Here is a 15,917-nt window from a genome sequence, read left to right as displayed (position 1 = left end):
TAAAATCCCTTTTGCAAATACCTTTGATGGTGATTATTTAAGCGACCTAACCACTCATTTCACAACAGAGCTAAACCTGCATGAGTTTTCTATCTCCCAACTCTCCCTCACCTATAAAAGCACCAGCAGTGTTAACATCCGAAACAGGACACGCAGGCTTGTTACTGCTCCACAAATATCAGCTTCAGAGGAGCATTTGACTTCACGGATGCCTGTGAATCTTGTCCAGGCTTGTGTTCCAATCACCTCGTATTCTGGGCAAGATATAAAATTGCTGCACCCAAGGCTAAGCTCAAGAATAGTTATGTCTTCAGGGTTAACTGTGGCTGATTTCTATCCATGACCTGAGGCACAGACTGCATGCAAAATGGTCCATCAGCTTTTTATAAGGTAATTTATTAAGTCTGATTTTTTTTTTTCAAGTCACTGATTAGCTCAGGGACTCATTTCTGACATGGAGAATTTATCACATAAACTTACTCTCTTCTGCCATGAATTTGATGAGGCCCGAGTTGCTGATGGGATTAAAAACCTTTCTCCATTGCTACACAGTTCTGTTTCTGAAATGAATACTTGCTTTGGATCCTCTGTTGCTCTCTCTGCACCTTTTTTTGTCATCTTTTGGAAATACCAAACATCAGATGAATTTTGCAGCTCCTGCATCATTCGGTAGTGCCAACGACCTGGTGAAGTCAATGCCTAGTTAACACTGTTCAGTTGGGTTAAACTCATTCTGTAGTAACAGCCAATGACGATCTCAGTAGGAGTCACACTTGTAACCCATCCAATGTCGCCAGTGCCCAGGGAACACACAGGGACTCCTTCGGCTCTCTGTGTTGCACAACAATTAATATTCGTCCTAACAAATTCCTCCAACATCCTCTCCCGAGCACTTTCCAACTCCATTCTTTCTGTTGGTACTTGAAAACATCTTAGATTTCTACTTGGACATCTAGTCGTAATGTTTCTATGAAGGTGAATCACTTCTCAAACAATTCCTCCTGATATCGTTATGTGCTTCTTCCCTAACTTTACATACTTTAATAGGTTATCAACAGCATCAGAGAGGAAATCGGCCAAGCAGTTAATGGTCTGACAGCATCTGCCTCATTAGCACTGACTGCATTTAGCTAGCGCTCTCAAACTTTTCAAACAAAGCTTCGACACCCACCCGCTACTTTAGTCGTATGTACTTACAGGTCTTCATGAGTTATCTTGAAATTAATCAGTTAAACCATGGCTGTCAGTTGTTTCGTATGATTACTAACTCACACATGTAATTACCACCTCACTTAACTATTTTGAGAGTAAATTTCCTTGTACGTCCTGTTCTTTGAATCTCTTCAGCTGATTACTTCTCAATTGCCTGCTACCCTAGGATTCTTCCAAAAGAGCATAGAGAGCCAATTTAAAGACACTTGACGTCACCAGTTGTCTGTAAAACTCTACTCAAAAGCATTTTAAACATCTGTTCTTTTGATTAAATTGTTTCCAACTTTGTCTCTTGCACTGAGTAATCTACACATAGTAGATTAATGCAACAACTTTGGGAACGTGATAAATATCACTTTATCTTCATGAATTCCATGTTTTGGTCTTTCAGACCTGACCTCCAGCTTAGGACAGCTGCACTTTTTGGATCTTTTCTTCATTGGCTTGCTTGTAAATTCACAGATGCGAGAAATCTTTCTATGAGTTTGTTCATTGTTATTATCTTCGGATAAACACAGATATTTTCCTAATGGATGCAAATGGCTCTTAGTATGCAAAATTTTCTATTTCAGAACATTTAATTTTAGATCATAATTCTCATCATCTTCTAAAATTTTATTTTGGTTCTCTTCACATTTAATATTCACATGGTAGCAATTTCAGCCAAAAAAGTTTCCACAGCCACTATCTTTCTAGTGATGGTGGCACGGATGACCATCATTGTACATTTTGCATTGATGTATCTGAATAGAAGTGATTTACACTAATGCATCAGCTCATGAGTTCTGTCCTTACTTCTGCTGAAGCAAGGTACATTCTGTCTCATATGCTGCTGATCCATCCCCGACAGCTTCACTGACTTCCCAGAAGCCTCTCCCTTCTCAACTGCTATTGCCTTACTCTTTGGACAGCTTTTTCATCATGAACGTACTGCAGTACTTCTAATGATGCTCAGCATGATGCATTTTACTCTCACTCGAATTTTCCATGATCCCCAGAAGTGGAATCTTATCGTGGACTCTGGCAGCTCTCCGAAGGATGCTTTCTCAATTTATGGCCTGAGGGGACACTTCATCAGCATCTGGAACTTCTGAAGTTCATAGCAGAACTTCCAGTGTGCATTATACATACGCCATGGTTCTTGGGAAGATGTCCACTCTTTTAACACTCACTGATATATGTTCTGTTGGTCAGACACAATTCAAATCTGCTAAAACCTGTATATTTTATAAACTGCAGATAAAATTATTAGCATCATATAAATAGGAACACTAGCAGTGGATTTATGAACAAAACTGGAATCTTGGTTTTAGTGACTCTCTAAGCCATACAAATAAAGCCTGTCAAAATGAATGTTTGCCACCTCAGATTATACTAACTACCACACCAGCTCAAGGAGAAAAATCTTAAGGTATGTTCATAGATCTGATGAAATCAAGGATGCTTCCCTCATTAGAAAGCATCATAAAATGAGATAAAGTTACTTAAGAAGACTTCTGAAGATGAGACTCTGCACTTGGCTGCCTCCACGTGAGGCAATTAGAAGACTCCATGATGTTTAAATCATCTTTAATATCTTCCCTTTGCTATAACCGCCTTATATAGTCTCTTCTCTAAAATAAACGTCCTTTCAGATTACAAAAAAGTTAAAAGGTCCTAAATGGCTTTGAAAGGAAAAGGAAGAAATTAATCTCACCAAAACTGTGTAACAAAGGGAACAAAGACACTCTTGTTTTAAGAGAGAGGACTATCTCGGAGTGCAATGCAAAGGAGGAGAACAAAGAAATTTTACTGATTGCAGTTCAAATCTAACTTTCCTCCTTATCCACGGGGAAGCGAGAAATGGAAGAAAACATGGAACAGTTGGAAAGGATAAAAATATCAGGAGATGCAACAAAGCAAAACATTCCCCCAGATGAATAGGTTTCCCCTTGATCAAACAAACAAACAAAAAAAAGATTTGAAATGTGTCTGTTTTAAACAGAACAGAAAATGAGAATATGCAATACACAGCTATAATGGATGAGGCGCGAGATGAAAGGTCTGAGATGAATCTCGACTGGTATAAAGTGCTCCAGTTTTTTCTTCTAATCTTGTACAACTCCCTCACAACTAGGTAGTTACTTAGCTCCTGAGTGTATATCCCATGAAGACTGCGTATTGAAAGCTGGGCTGCTGTTGAAAAAATTAGCAATAAGTAAAGACTGGTATTTTACTATTGATAGTGATTTTGGTAGTAATGCCAATAAAAAATGGAATATGACATTGACCAGAGAACATCAACAATAACCTGTCTTGGTGAAAAAGCTCATGATCTAGCTGGTAGTTATCAAATCATATATACAAGCTGAAGTATATGTATAGCTGCTGTATTCTCAGCTTCTCTTTAAAAAGCCCCTGCTTACATACTGTTCCCTCACTGTCTGCACATGTCCTTCGGACCTCTAAACCAAGCAGCATAAATAGAGGGCAATGGGAACAAACAGCCCTTATATTCATCTAAATCATAAAAATAAGACAGCACTACCATCAACAACAACCACAATCATATATAAAAAAAGAACAAGTAAATGCTATTAATCCCTCTATGAGGCAAGAAAACCATCACAGGAATCTTTCTAGGACATTTTCCTAAATGCTCACATTTTTGTTTACTGCAGCCCCTGTTAATTGATAAATTTTGCATTGGCGTCACTGCCATTTCCAGGCAGGCATGTCTCAGTACTCATCTCCCCCAAACAAGCCACCTCCCCAGGTCTATTTGCTTCCTTTTGTGCCTCCTCTCTCTCAAGAGCTAGTTACGGTGCCAGTGTTCTCATTTAGTCACTTTTCTGTACTGACATGTACAGCAGGTGATGCAGCAAACTCGGAAGTTTATTTACAAACTACAAGTGACTACATGTCTTAAATTCAGCTGGTTGCATCCAGCAGAGAGGGGCCTTCCAAAAACGATCTTCCGGAACAACAAACCAAACCGCATTAGCTCACCTCCATGAGCAAAGGAGTAAACAAACCGTTACCCTGATTGAATCAATTACCAGTGCTGTAGCCGGCAGAACCCCCCAAATTAACACTAAAAAAGGGCAGGGAAGCAGATGATGACTGTATTTTAAGTCAATATCCTACACAAAGAAGGAAAAACCTGAGAACTGCTGGAACCTCGATCTAAAAGGAAACTGCATGAATCAGCTTAGTTCACCTGGCCAGTTACTAGCTCAGGGAAACACTGAAACGAGCCAAAGCAAAAGAGCACAAGGCCAAAGCAGAGTGCCATGACAGAAGCTACGTTGCTGTTCCGTTTCTCTGTCTCCAAACTAACAACTAATTTAATAATTTCTGCGTTTTAGTAGAATTTGACTTTCGCCTGTAAACTCATCTAGAGCTAAGGGAGATTTCATGAATGCTGGCAGCTCCCCAGCACTCATTCCCCGAGCAGTGCTGATGCTAGAAGAGGGCTTTTCACAGTTGCAGTGCAAAGCATTCAGACACCAGGCTGGGAATCCTCCCCCTTCTCCTCATTCCCAGAGGATGACACTTCAGGTTTAAATTTCTTTCAGAAATGCTGGCATACGAATGGCAGCACTGGTTCACAGTGAGAATCCATTTATGCTCAGTGTTTTGTCTCCCACAACAGCCATTTGCAGGTTCCTTGGGAAGAGCAAGAACAGAGAAAATTCATGTAGTATTTCCCCTAATGCCCTCCCAGCCTCTGGCTATTTTCAGCTCAGGGAACTTTCTGCCCCTGCTGTAGTTTGTTTAGTGTCCCAATGGATCTCTCTCTCACGCACTTTTCCAGTCTTGCTTGAATTCTTGTAAACTTCTGGTATCACGGCATCCTTTGGCAAAGTGGTCTGCTACTCACCTCCTTTGGTTTGATATCCTGTCCCACTATTGCTTCACTTCATTTTCATTTTATAGCTCCTAGTTTTTCTGCAGTGAGAGACAAGGAACAGACAATCCCTACCCACCTTTCCATATTACTCCTGTTTTGGTGGCTCTCTAGCAATCCCTTTAAGGTATCTTGAGTGCCATTATGCAGCAAGTGCGGGACAACCGAGGGATCAGGCCCAGCCAGCATGGGTTTATGAAAGGGAGACCCTGTTTCATTAACGTGATCTCCTTCTGTGACAAGGTGACCTGCTTAGTGGGTGAGGGAAAGGCTGTGGATGTTGTCTCTAACTGGACTTTAGTAAGGCCTTTGAGACTCTCTCCCACAGCATTCTCCTGGAGAAGCTGGCTGCACACGGCTTGGATGGGTGCACTCTACGCTGGGTTAAAAACTGGCTGGATGCCCAGGCCCAGAGAGTGGTGGTGAATGGAGTCAAATCCAGCTGGCGGCCAGTCACGAGTGGTGTTCCCCAGGGCTCAGTACTGGGGACAGTCCTGTTCAATACCTTCATTGATGATCTGGATGAGGGGATCGAGTGCAGCCTCAGTAAGGTTGCAGATGACACCAAGTTGGGTGGAAGTGCTGATCTGCTGGAGGGTAGGAAGGCCCTGGACAGGCTGGATCGTTGGGCCGGGGCCAACTGCATGAGGTTCAACAAGGCCAAGTGCCAGGTCCTGCACTTGGGTCACAACAACCCCAGGCAACGCTACAGGCTGGGGGAGGAGTGGCTGGAGAGCTGTCTGGCAGAAAAGGACCTGGGGGTGTTGGTCAACAGCTGCCTGAACATGAGCCAGCAGTGTGCCCAGGTGGCCAAGAGGGCCAATGGCATCCTGGCTTGTATCAGCAATAGTGTGGCCAGCAGGACCAGGGAGGTGATAGTGCCCCTGTACTCGGCACTGGTGAGGCTGCACCTCGAGTCCTGTGTTCACTTTTGGGCCCCTCACTACAAGAAGGACATTGAGGTGCTGGAGCATGTCCAAAGAAGGGCAATGAAGCTGGTGAGGGGTCCAGAGCTCAAGTCTCATGAGGAGCGGCTGAGGGAACTGGGGTTGTGTAGTCTGGAGAAAAGGAGGCTGAGGGGAGACTTTATTGCTCTCTACAACTACCTGAAAGGAGGTTGTAGCGAGGTGGGGGTCGGTCTCTTTTCCCAAGTAGCAAGAGATAGGACGAGAGGAAATGGCCTCAAGCTGCGCCAGGGGAAGTTTAGGTTGGATATTAGGAAAAACTTCTTCACCGAAAGGGTGGTGAAGCATTGGAACAGGCTGCCCGGGGAAGTGGTTGAGTCCCCATCCCTACAGGTATTTAAAGAACGGATAGATGTGGTGCTCGAGGACATGGTATAGATGGACTTGGCAGTGCTAGGTTAATGGTTGGACTCGATGATCTTAAGGGTCTTTTCCAACCTTGACGATTCTATGATCTCTTTTCCAGGCTGAAGAGTCCTAGCCTTCGCAGTTATTCCTCATGTAGAAGTTGATTTATGCTTTTGATTGTCCTTGTTGCTCTGCTGTGAATCTTCTCTAGATCTAATCTACCTTTTCTAAGACAAGGGGACCGGTACTGCACAGTATGCAAAGCGTGGTGACCGACAGTTTTATACAGTGACCCTGTATTTTCTGCTTTGCTGTCAACTCTTTTCCTAAACACTACTAATATTTTATTTTCATCTTTTGACTGCTGCTGAGCACCAACCTGATGTTTTCAGAGAGCAATTTATCAAACTTTCAGAGGTCTATTCTGAGTAGGAGAGGTCACTTCAGAGGCCATTACCGCAAACTTTTGTTTCCTCGTGTGTATCACTTTACCTACACTGAGTTTCACCTGCCATTTTACTGCCAGGTTTCATAAAGACTTTCTGAGATTCTTGACGATTGGCCATTGCCTTTACTATTTTGAATAACTTCATATCATCGGTAAACTTTGTAGCTCCATCTTCAAACTCTTTTCAAGGCCATCCGTGAAGATGGTGAACAGGTGAGGATCCAGCAGAGACCCCTGCAAAACTTCACTGGTAACCTGGGTCCATTAGGAGGATCCACGCCAGGATTCTCTCATTTGTGCCAGAGCTGGGATGTTTATTATGCAAGGTAAGCTACTTTACTACCTTTTTTATTTCCTCGGCCCCCAGAATGCTTATTTTACTTAAAAACCAGAGAATGAACACTGGCTATCACAGCATTTTATTCTGTTATTAAAGATGACAGGACAGAGGAATCCCTCGTGGTTATGTTAAAGTTTCCAGTATATCAATGACAAAATGAGAAGTACCACAAACCCCAAAGGTAATTTCCTCTAAAAAGGAAAGCAAGCAGAGGAGAAATAGCAGAAGAATCGGCTGATATCCAGGCAGATAGGAACATCATTACAATGAACTCTTTGCCATCCATCCTCCCATATGAATTACACAAAGTATGATGGGCTGGTACACACATCAGGTTCAGTGGAACTTGCGGATACAGTTATTAAAAAGAGAAAGCATAACGGCATCTGGCTATTTATTATTCAGGTCGTTCCAGCGCAGATTTGTCATCCGCTTTAAAAGTATTTAAGGTGCTTGACAAGATGCAGAATGCAAGAAAAACAAGCCAGGAATTTTCTAGTCTGCAAAATTTTATTAAGCAACAGCTGGACAACTCTTACAACTCCAAATCATCAAGGAAAAATAGGGCAATCAGTCCATCTCTCAATCATGTAGACAGTAAAGAATTTGGACAAACCACATTTTTATAGGGAAACCAACAATGCTTTCTAGGCACCTCCTGCAAAATCTATTACACAAGATACAAAAAAGGAGAGGCAGATCAGGGTACAATGGAAACCAGGTATACCATGGTATACTGAGGAGCAAAAAAAAGATGAAAACTTGAGATTCCAAAAATATGTTTAAAAAATAATACAGGTACATAAAAGTACACAAATTGTGTACCAAATTTTCAAAACCCTTAAGAAGAACATGCTGGGCTTGCTAGCTTAAGAACGCATGCACCTGCATGACTATATGCTCATTAAATAAAAAAAGAAAAAAAAATCCAAAATCATGTTCAAAGTTATAGTACCAAAATAATGCATTTATAAACAAATGCAACTCCCCTTCTTTTTCAGGAAACACTACAGTGCCTTTTCAATCAAATGCATCCCCATGCTATTCCACAACACCTTATATTTTATGTACAATAAACAACAAGATCTTGAACAGACATACCCTTCCCCAAACGTACAACACACAAAAATAAAAAGCAGCAGCAAATGCAGAAATAGTGAAACGAAAGGCAACGAAAGGCCAAACATGTATCAAGCAAACAAAGGAAACAAAAGGAAAATTAGGAAAGTTCTGAACAAATACCTTGAAACAACATAGGTAGGAATTACAAGCCGAGCACTCTTCTGATGAAGTACTTGAAACTCAGGTGTCTGCACACTGTTCAAATATGTTTCTGTTTTATTATTACTTTACTCTTAATCCGTATCTCAAACCATCTACTTGTCCAGTAAGATAAACATTCCACAAACAGACAACATTTCTCAGGATTCAGAATTGCTGAATCAGATCATATTTTAAAATTTGTAATAATGTAAACTGGAGGGCAAGGATTAAGAATAAACTGGCACGCTTTAACATCATACCATCTAATTTTTTCATTGAATGCTCTGGCTAGGTAACTATTCGGTGTTTTCATTTACTTAATTTTAAGTGTCACAAAATCATGTTGTTTGGATCCTGGGTCAGCAAACCTGTGCACTTGTATAGTGCTCCACAACAATCAATTTGCCTTGAAGCACAAATTTCTCATTATACATCCATTTGCAAAATCAAAAGTTGAAGGGTGAAGTTTTTAATTTTCTTAGCAATAATTGCTTCATTGAATCCTATTTCATTCTTTTATTTGGTTAATCGCTTTTGTTTTAAAAATCTAATTTTCTAGATGCAGCAACAATCAAACTGCCCAAAGAAACTATCTCCTGATACATCTTCAGAGATATCAGGCAACATGCAAAGCTGAGTCTTTTAATCTTAAAACTTCTCTGCAGGATTTTTTTAGAAGAAAATTAAATAAATACAAAGATAAAATAATTCACATGGCCCATTGTTCACAAGCAGTAATTAGTCTTCGAGAATGGTGCATGTAAATTCCAGGACTGCAAAGAGGACCTGTGGTGCCTACCTGCAGACTACTCCTGAGGGTAGCAGGACTCTGAATTGCTATTTGCTGATGGAGGATTGTGCTTGCCTTGAAGATGAAGGGACTTGAAAATGAAAAAATTCATCTACGAGAATTTTTCCATTTTCGTCAGCAAGATGATAACATTTGCTCTCTTATACTGGGAAAACCATTATGCCAATTTCTAAATAACATAAACGGCTTGCTCTCCTGTGACGGAATCCTAGAAATGGGAATAAAAGGCAAAAATCTGAATGACTATTCTGTGGCTAGGGTTTTACCGCTAGCATTCTTCAGGGGGGGTTATATGGAACTGTCAATATAGTTGTTAGCTAATGCTTTACAACTTTCTTAAGTGGATATATGGGTCATAGAAGTAATTCTTACTTTATAATCACACAGTAATGGGAAAGTACATTTTAGGTTGGATTCTACTCTCTTACGTATCTTGGTGTAACCATGTAGTGAGGCCGGAAGTTTGTCCCTCTGTCAGCGTGCCACGCAAGTGACTCATCTGTTACTGATCTCCAAGTCAGATTTACTGGCATGGAGTGGTTTGGGCTCTGCAGAAATGTGCAATTTCCGAACTGTTGCTCTGGGAAACACATTCTTACAAGCTAGTGAAAACTTACTCTTTCTTCTCTCCCCTTTCTTTCAATCAAATCAGGTTTTGCGCATGTTGCTCTCTTCATATGAGGATTTATACTGCTTCTGACAGGTAACAGGGCACCCAGATAACATAGGATCACACACATCAGGCTATAAAAAGCAAATGCACAGAAATTGTCTGAGGCAACAATGAGGTAAGCTCCAAAACCTGTTTGGAATTTGTGAGAGGACACTAAAAGACACATCAAGGAAAGCCTGGACCTATGGAAAGTCTAGGCTCAAGGCTTCAGCAAAGTCAGATATCTTTGTCTGACACCTGTACACCTTCATGCATCTTCATAAAAACAAGGGAACAAAACTGGAGAGAGAAATGTGGAACTGTTTTACTTGTGGTTGCATTGCAGACAGTTTATCTAACTGAGATGAACCTTTGTACAGATTTACTGTCATACAACCAATATTGAGGCAGCCCATGGCACATGTTACTGCTACCTCTGGAACCGAGTACAAAATTATTAATGTGATAATTCCTTTTTTCCCCTCTTTCACCCCCCTCCTATGAGAACTATGAGAACATAGTTTCTTAGGGTGTTGCAGAAACATGATATCCTCACTGTTTCAAGCTAAAATTTGCCACTCCACGCATGGTGCACTTCATACCAGACTTTACGTATGAATTTTCAGACTCTATTAGGAGCTGTATTTCGAGGATATCAGCCATATTTTTTTCAGAAGAATCAGGTTCTCTGCTGCATCCCTTTGCAACTCCAGTGGAGCAGATTCTGACTTCAAATGGCCACCATGGCCACCGGCTGGCACCGGGGCTTTCTCTGCCCAAAGCTTCTGCAGCCCAAACCCTGCGGCAGCTGCACGCTGCTCTTGGAGCAGACCTAGAAGGACGAGTGGAGGAACGCCTGCTCCACCAGGTCTCCGATGGAGCATCTTGAAGAGGCAAGCTGCTGCAGGCAGTGTCAGGGCTCAGCTCCATCAGATCTGTGCAGCACTAGCTCAGGTATCAGAAGCACCGTGGCTGTGTTGGAATCAGCTGAACCCAGCTGGAGCGTTATTAGTCTGAGCAGAGGAAAATGTATCTACTGCTACGCTATTTCTCGTGCCTCAGCTAGCTTATTCCAAGCTAGTTTGCTTGTATCTCTGCATAGCACTGAATTACGCCATTGCCAAACCCTACTAAACTATGCAATGAACTTTTTACAAACTGAGCCTATATCGTTATACCCTCTTTATCAGGTAAGCCACCTTATGTTATATCTCAAGAAAAAGCACTGTACTAAGAAGAGGAAAAGCAAATCAAGCATTGTGTTTTTAAAACCACTCCCAATTGAAATATATAGTTAGAAACACAGGAGGAAAACAGCGGAGGACAGATTTCTGCAGGTCCCAAGGAAGTCATCTACATCTACACAGTCCTCCATAGCAAACTCACTGCATTCAGCTGCCAAAAAATACTTCTGCCTGCCTGCATTATGAAATTTTGCATACTATCCAGCGAAAACAGGTCTTCCTATATGCATTTTTAACTTCTTGCAGCAAAACCGACTGCTAGCAAATAATTACTTACAAAGTTGCTCTTTAAATATAAATAAGAAAATGTGTATAACTCACTGATACATAGTAATAAAATAATCCCTAAATCACTTATTACATTACACAAGATAAATAATTTGTCTTTTGGACATTAACAGAAAATCTGCATTAAATTATCTTTAAAAACGCACTCAAAACTCCCTCAAAAAAAAAAACCAACAAACAAAAAACCAACCCAACAAAAAAACCCAACAAAAAACCCATAAAGCCCCTAGACTGTCACAATTATTGCACAACTAAAAAAAACTTTGGAAAAACATACTTAACTACTGGAAATTACTGTATGTATAAAAGAACTAAATATTTCTGAACACTTTGCTACATTCTTCCTAGAAGAGCTTAGTTATCTACAGAAAACCTGGAGTTTACTAACAAAATATAAAATGTAACATCTATCTTTTGGCTGAATGCAATAGCGATCTTCAGGATTTAAGTGATTATTTGGGGGGGGGGGGCTTTTAAATTTGTTTCCTATATTGTATCTCAATGACAAATAAAGCAACTGCTACTTTCACTTGTTCTTTGTATAATTTAGGATCCAGTTGCACACTCAGACATTTACATAATTCCCATTCCTTTCATTAAAATTCTATATATTTGAGAGTATTTTCTCTCTCTAATACTGGGTATTCTCTACGCCATTAAAATCCTCAATTAAAGGGACTCTGTTAAATTATTTTTAAAAAGATAAAATATTATCTTATCCTATAGCATTTTCTGCCAAGTAAATGGGAAGGATGTTGAAAATGGCACTTATTTTCCTAATTTATAGTAATTATTCCTTGTGCTTTGCTGGGGCAGAAACCAGGTCTCTTCTATGCCAAGGCTCTTTCTAAGCGCCATCAGAAGGACACAATCATGACCTGGGCCAATGGAACCAAATGACTAACTCTGCTACTTGTATCAGCTTTCATTTCTTGGTTCTCCATTAGCATAAAACTGCTGATAGTTGGAAAAATCTGGCAATGAACCAAGTGAAGAGGAATACTGTTCCCTGGAAGGATAAAGAAACTGCATGCAGAAGTCCTTCTATTTAGATTAGATTTTGTTGAGAAAAAACATTTATGTTGTTTCCACATAATAAGAATTTTGGCTTAAAACTACAGGTGATGTTCCTTCCAGCTGAAGATTTCTAACATGTTACTGAGTGGCCCTTCCCTCAGCAAGCAAGCCACGGTGTGTTTCTTCTCTTATGGCGTTCAGTGTGTGCCTATTATACTCTAATTAGGGTACGACTGGTTAGCAGAGACCTTAGGGTAGGTGAGGACTCTCATCAGCCAACTTTCCTCCTTGTGTATCGGAATCAGTGGACTGAGAATTCAACCTACTGTTTGTATAGCGCATAACTCAATATAGACAAAGGGCTTAATAGTGCTTCCTTCACAAAAATCCAAGGGAAACACTTCCACTGATTTTAAAGGGACCAGAAGCAAATCCATTTCAGTTCCTCTGTTCCACACACATTATACGTACAGGCACTCCAACTGCTGAATAAATCATGCACGTGAGAAAGAATACAAATGGGCCCAGACAACTGATGGAAATTCAACAAAATTAATTAGTTAAAGCAAACAACGATCTGCTAGATGCCAAGAGGAATGTTGTGCCTGACCACTCCCACACGCAAGCAGGAGCTGCTGAGCTTTGGGATAATACAGGCATGGTACCATCTACTTCCCCCCTCCTTCCTTCCTACCTCTGCTTCCTCTCTCCAAGGAAACCATCTTGCAGGTGGTTTTTCCTGGACTTACCCTGCAGGACATTACCAGTGCATGACCTGCCTCATCATCTCCCTTGGCAACTCTCTTGAACTCCTCTCTGACTGGCATTACTCCCTCTGTGCTGCACAGCTCCAGAAGCCTCAGCAGAGCCGAAGTTACAAGCTCACTGCATGTTGGTAACTTCTACTACAGCAGGGTCTTATCTTATGCAATATGTTCCTCTAGAACGAATCAAGTGCAACACACATCTGCCCTACCATTAGGATTTAAGAAAAGCAAAGAGAGAAAATCATGCCTATTCATCTTAAGTTATACTGAGTTTTTCAAGTAAGAAGTTAAACTGCGGATGAAAGACAAAGACAAAGCAGCCATTGACACCTCAGCCAACATATCTTTCTCAGTGTGCCTTTCACTTCAAAAGAGTAATTTCTGAAGGAAATCTGCAGTTACGTTTTGTAATCTAATGTCCAAATAATTACATGAATATTTTTGCATTTTGTGTATTACTGGGGAAACTACTTCCATATAAAAATATCCCGTAGCAAAATGCAGGCAAGGAGGAAAGAGGGAAAGCAAATAAATACGTGCACAACACATGGACAACACGGAGACTCTTCTGTGCAAGCAACTCTTCTGAAACGCTCAACAGGTCTGCATGTTCCCCAGAAAGAACTGCAGACAGAGAGTCGTGCTACAGTTATTAAGCCTTCCTCTAAAACACTCCATGTAAACTTTGGCTTCCCGCTCTTGTCTGGAGCATTATATTCTCCAACGACAGTCACAAAGACTACTCAAGTAGAAAGGTGATAAAAGGGATGATTCTGTCCAATTTTTCCTTCCTCTTTCAACTCATTTGTTCTCCAGCCAGCCATGATGTTGCTTCCTGTAATGAAATTGCTTTCCTGATGAAATTGCTTCCTGTAAAGACTTGCTATACTTCTGTCTCCTTCCTAATTCAAGCACTGATACACTGCTGTAGAACTTGATTCATACTGATTGCTAAGAAGACTGAATACGCTGGGCCTTTTCATTTGCTTGAAAGACTTCATTTATAAAGTGTAAACGCATTTAAATGAGGAACATGTACAGGCATGGCCTTGGAGGTACATCTGGTCACACTGTACCTCTCCCAACTACAGGCCAAATCGGAGAATACTGATGATCAGTATGAGCAAAGAAGCAACGCTCATAATTATTTCCTCCCCTATTTTCTGTCACCTACTGAAAGATGTTTATCACCAGTAACAAAAGAAGCCATGCTCGTAATTATTTCCTCCTCTATCTTCTGTCACCTACTGAAAGATGTTTATTCCCAATAACAGCACACAAAACAAGCAGACATCAAGTTCTTTGACACAGTGGGTTTTCAAACTACCCATTGGTAACAACTGTTTCTCTTCTGAATAATAGATCATTATTTATAAATTAAACATTGACCTACACAAGCCTCCTTGGAACTTGTGGTGCTCAGTTATTATCAGAGATCAGAGAAGAATCACGTGTCTTCAAGTATTATAGCTTCTTTTTTTCTTTTTTTGCTGCTATCACTCATGTAGTAGTAGTAGTAGTAGTAGTAGTACAAACTGGACCAGAAAAAAAGTTATGTTCCCTGTTTTAAAAAGAACAGCATGATATAAGGCAGTCTATCAAAAAGAGCAGTCTTTTTTAATCCCCCTATGAGCTTACATCAGCTACTGTAGCAAACACGGCAGAACCACCACAACAAGCCAAAAGCCACACTTCTCCACGTAACACTGAATGGCTCTCAGCCCTTCGCTCTTTCTGAGACCCAGCACAACGCTTAAAAAGAAAAAAAAAAACACCCGAAAACAAACAAATGAACGAACAAACAAACAAAACAGAAAACAGCCCCCCACCCTCCACCCCATGACTGATTAGAGTTAATGCCCTTCTGTTGGGCACCAAGAGACTTTTCCAGTTTTACTGCCTTCTTCGCTCCCAGGCACCTCCACACACCTAAAGCAGGCTGCCCTGACATTTTCCGGTTATGAGAAGGTTAACATTTTCCTCTCTCCAGTCTCTGCTTGTTCATTTGAGGCGTTGAGTCACGTTAGCCAGAGCAACAGCAAAGGCTTGCACTGCAGAAAATGGATACTGAAAGTCCAAAATGTAAGCATTGCCATCAATCCTTCCAAACTGCATCACCTGGGAAGCAGGGGAAGAGGAGAAGGGAAGGAAAAAGAGAACAAGGTCAAAAAAAGTGAACCACAGAAAAGGAACCAGAGAAGAATAAAAGCGAAATGTTTGTGCTCCTTTTTAAGAACACCTCACCTCCTGAGCCAATATGACCGGGGCTACTCACAGAATGGGGGATGATGACGAAGAGTTAGAGCGCTGTACTATTTGTCCGTATAGTATTTGACTGCAGTATTTGACTCTTATAGAGTAAGCTGAGCTTTAAAACATGCTAGACTGTATACAGCATGGATGTATGTAGATTGTCACCAATTATTTCAGCAGATGTGGGTTACACCAGCACCATGCTTCCTGCAGGAAAACACCATGCTCTTCCTTGGAGAGATCCTATCATCAGCCCATCAGGAAAACAGATTTTGTTTTCAAAGGAAGGAGATTTCAGGGAAGGAGAATAACAGATCTCCTGATTCTAGCACTTCATAGCCGGTAAGCTGTGTATTCTTGGCAGTTCTGTTTTCCTTTGCATAAACTTCACTAGCACATAATTACACCAAGAATGAATTA

General features: G+C 40.9%; 1 protein-coding gene across 4 annotated transcripts in view; it reads right to left on the bottom strand.

Annotated features, from left to right (window-relative positions):
• Positions 1–7,335: 7,335 nt before the first annotated feature.
• The window catches only part of TULP4 (TUB like protein 4), a 162,337-nt gene continuing 153,755 nt past the window's right edge, over positions 7,336–15,917 (bottom strand). For all 4 annotated transcript variants that reach the window (XM_087774614.1, XM_087774618.1, XM_087774615.1 and 1 more), the window contains one exon: positions 7,336–15,362. In XM_087774614.1, coding sequence (XP_087630740.1) covers positions 15,246–15,362 — 117 coding nt within the window. In that variant the 3' untranslated portion in view covers positions 7,336–15,245. The remainder of the gene's footprint in view (positions 15,363–15,917) is intronic.

Source organism: Nipponia nippon, unplaced genomic scaffold, assembly GCF_047370975.1.
Source record: "Nipponia nippon isolate SJK-2023a ecotype South Korea unplaced genomic scaffold, ASM4737097v1 scaffold_4, whole genome shotgun sequence".
Classification (NCBI taxonomy): domain Eukaryota; kingdom Metazoa; phylum Chordata; class Aves; order Pelecaniformes; family Threskiornithidae; genus Nipponia; species Nipponia nippon.
This window is presented reverse-complemented; position numbering and strand designations above follow the sequence as displayed.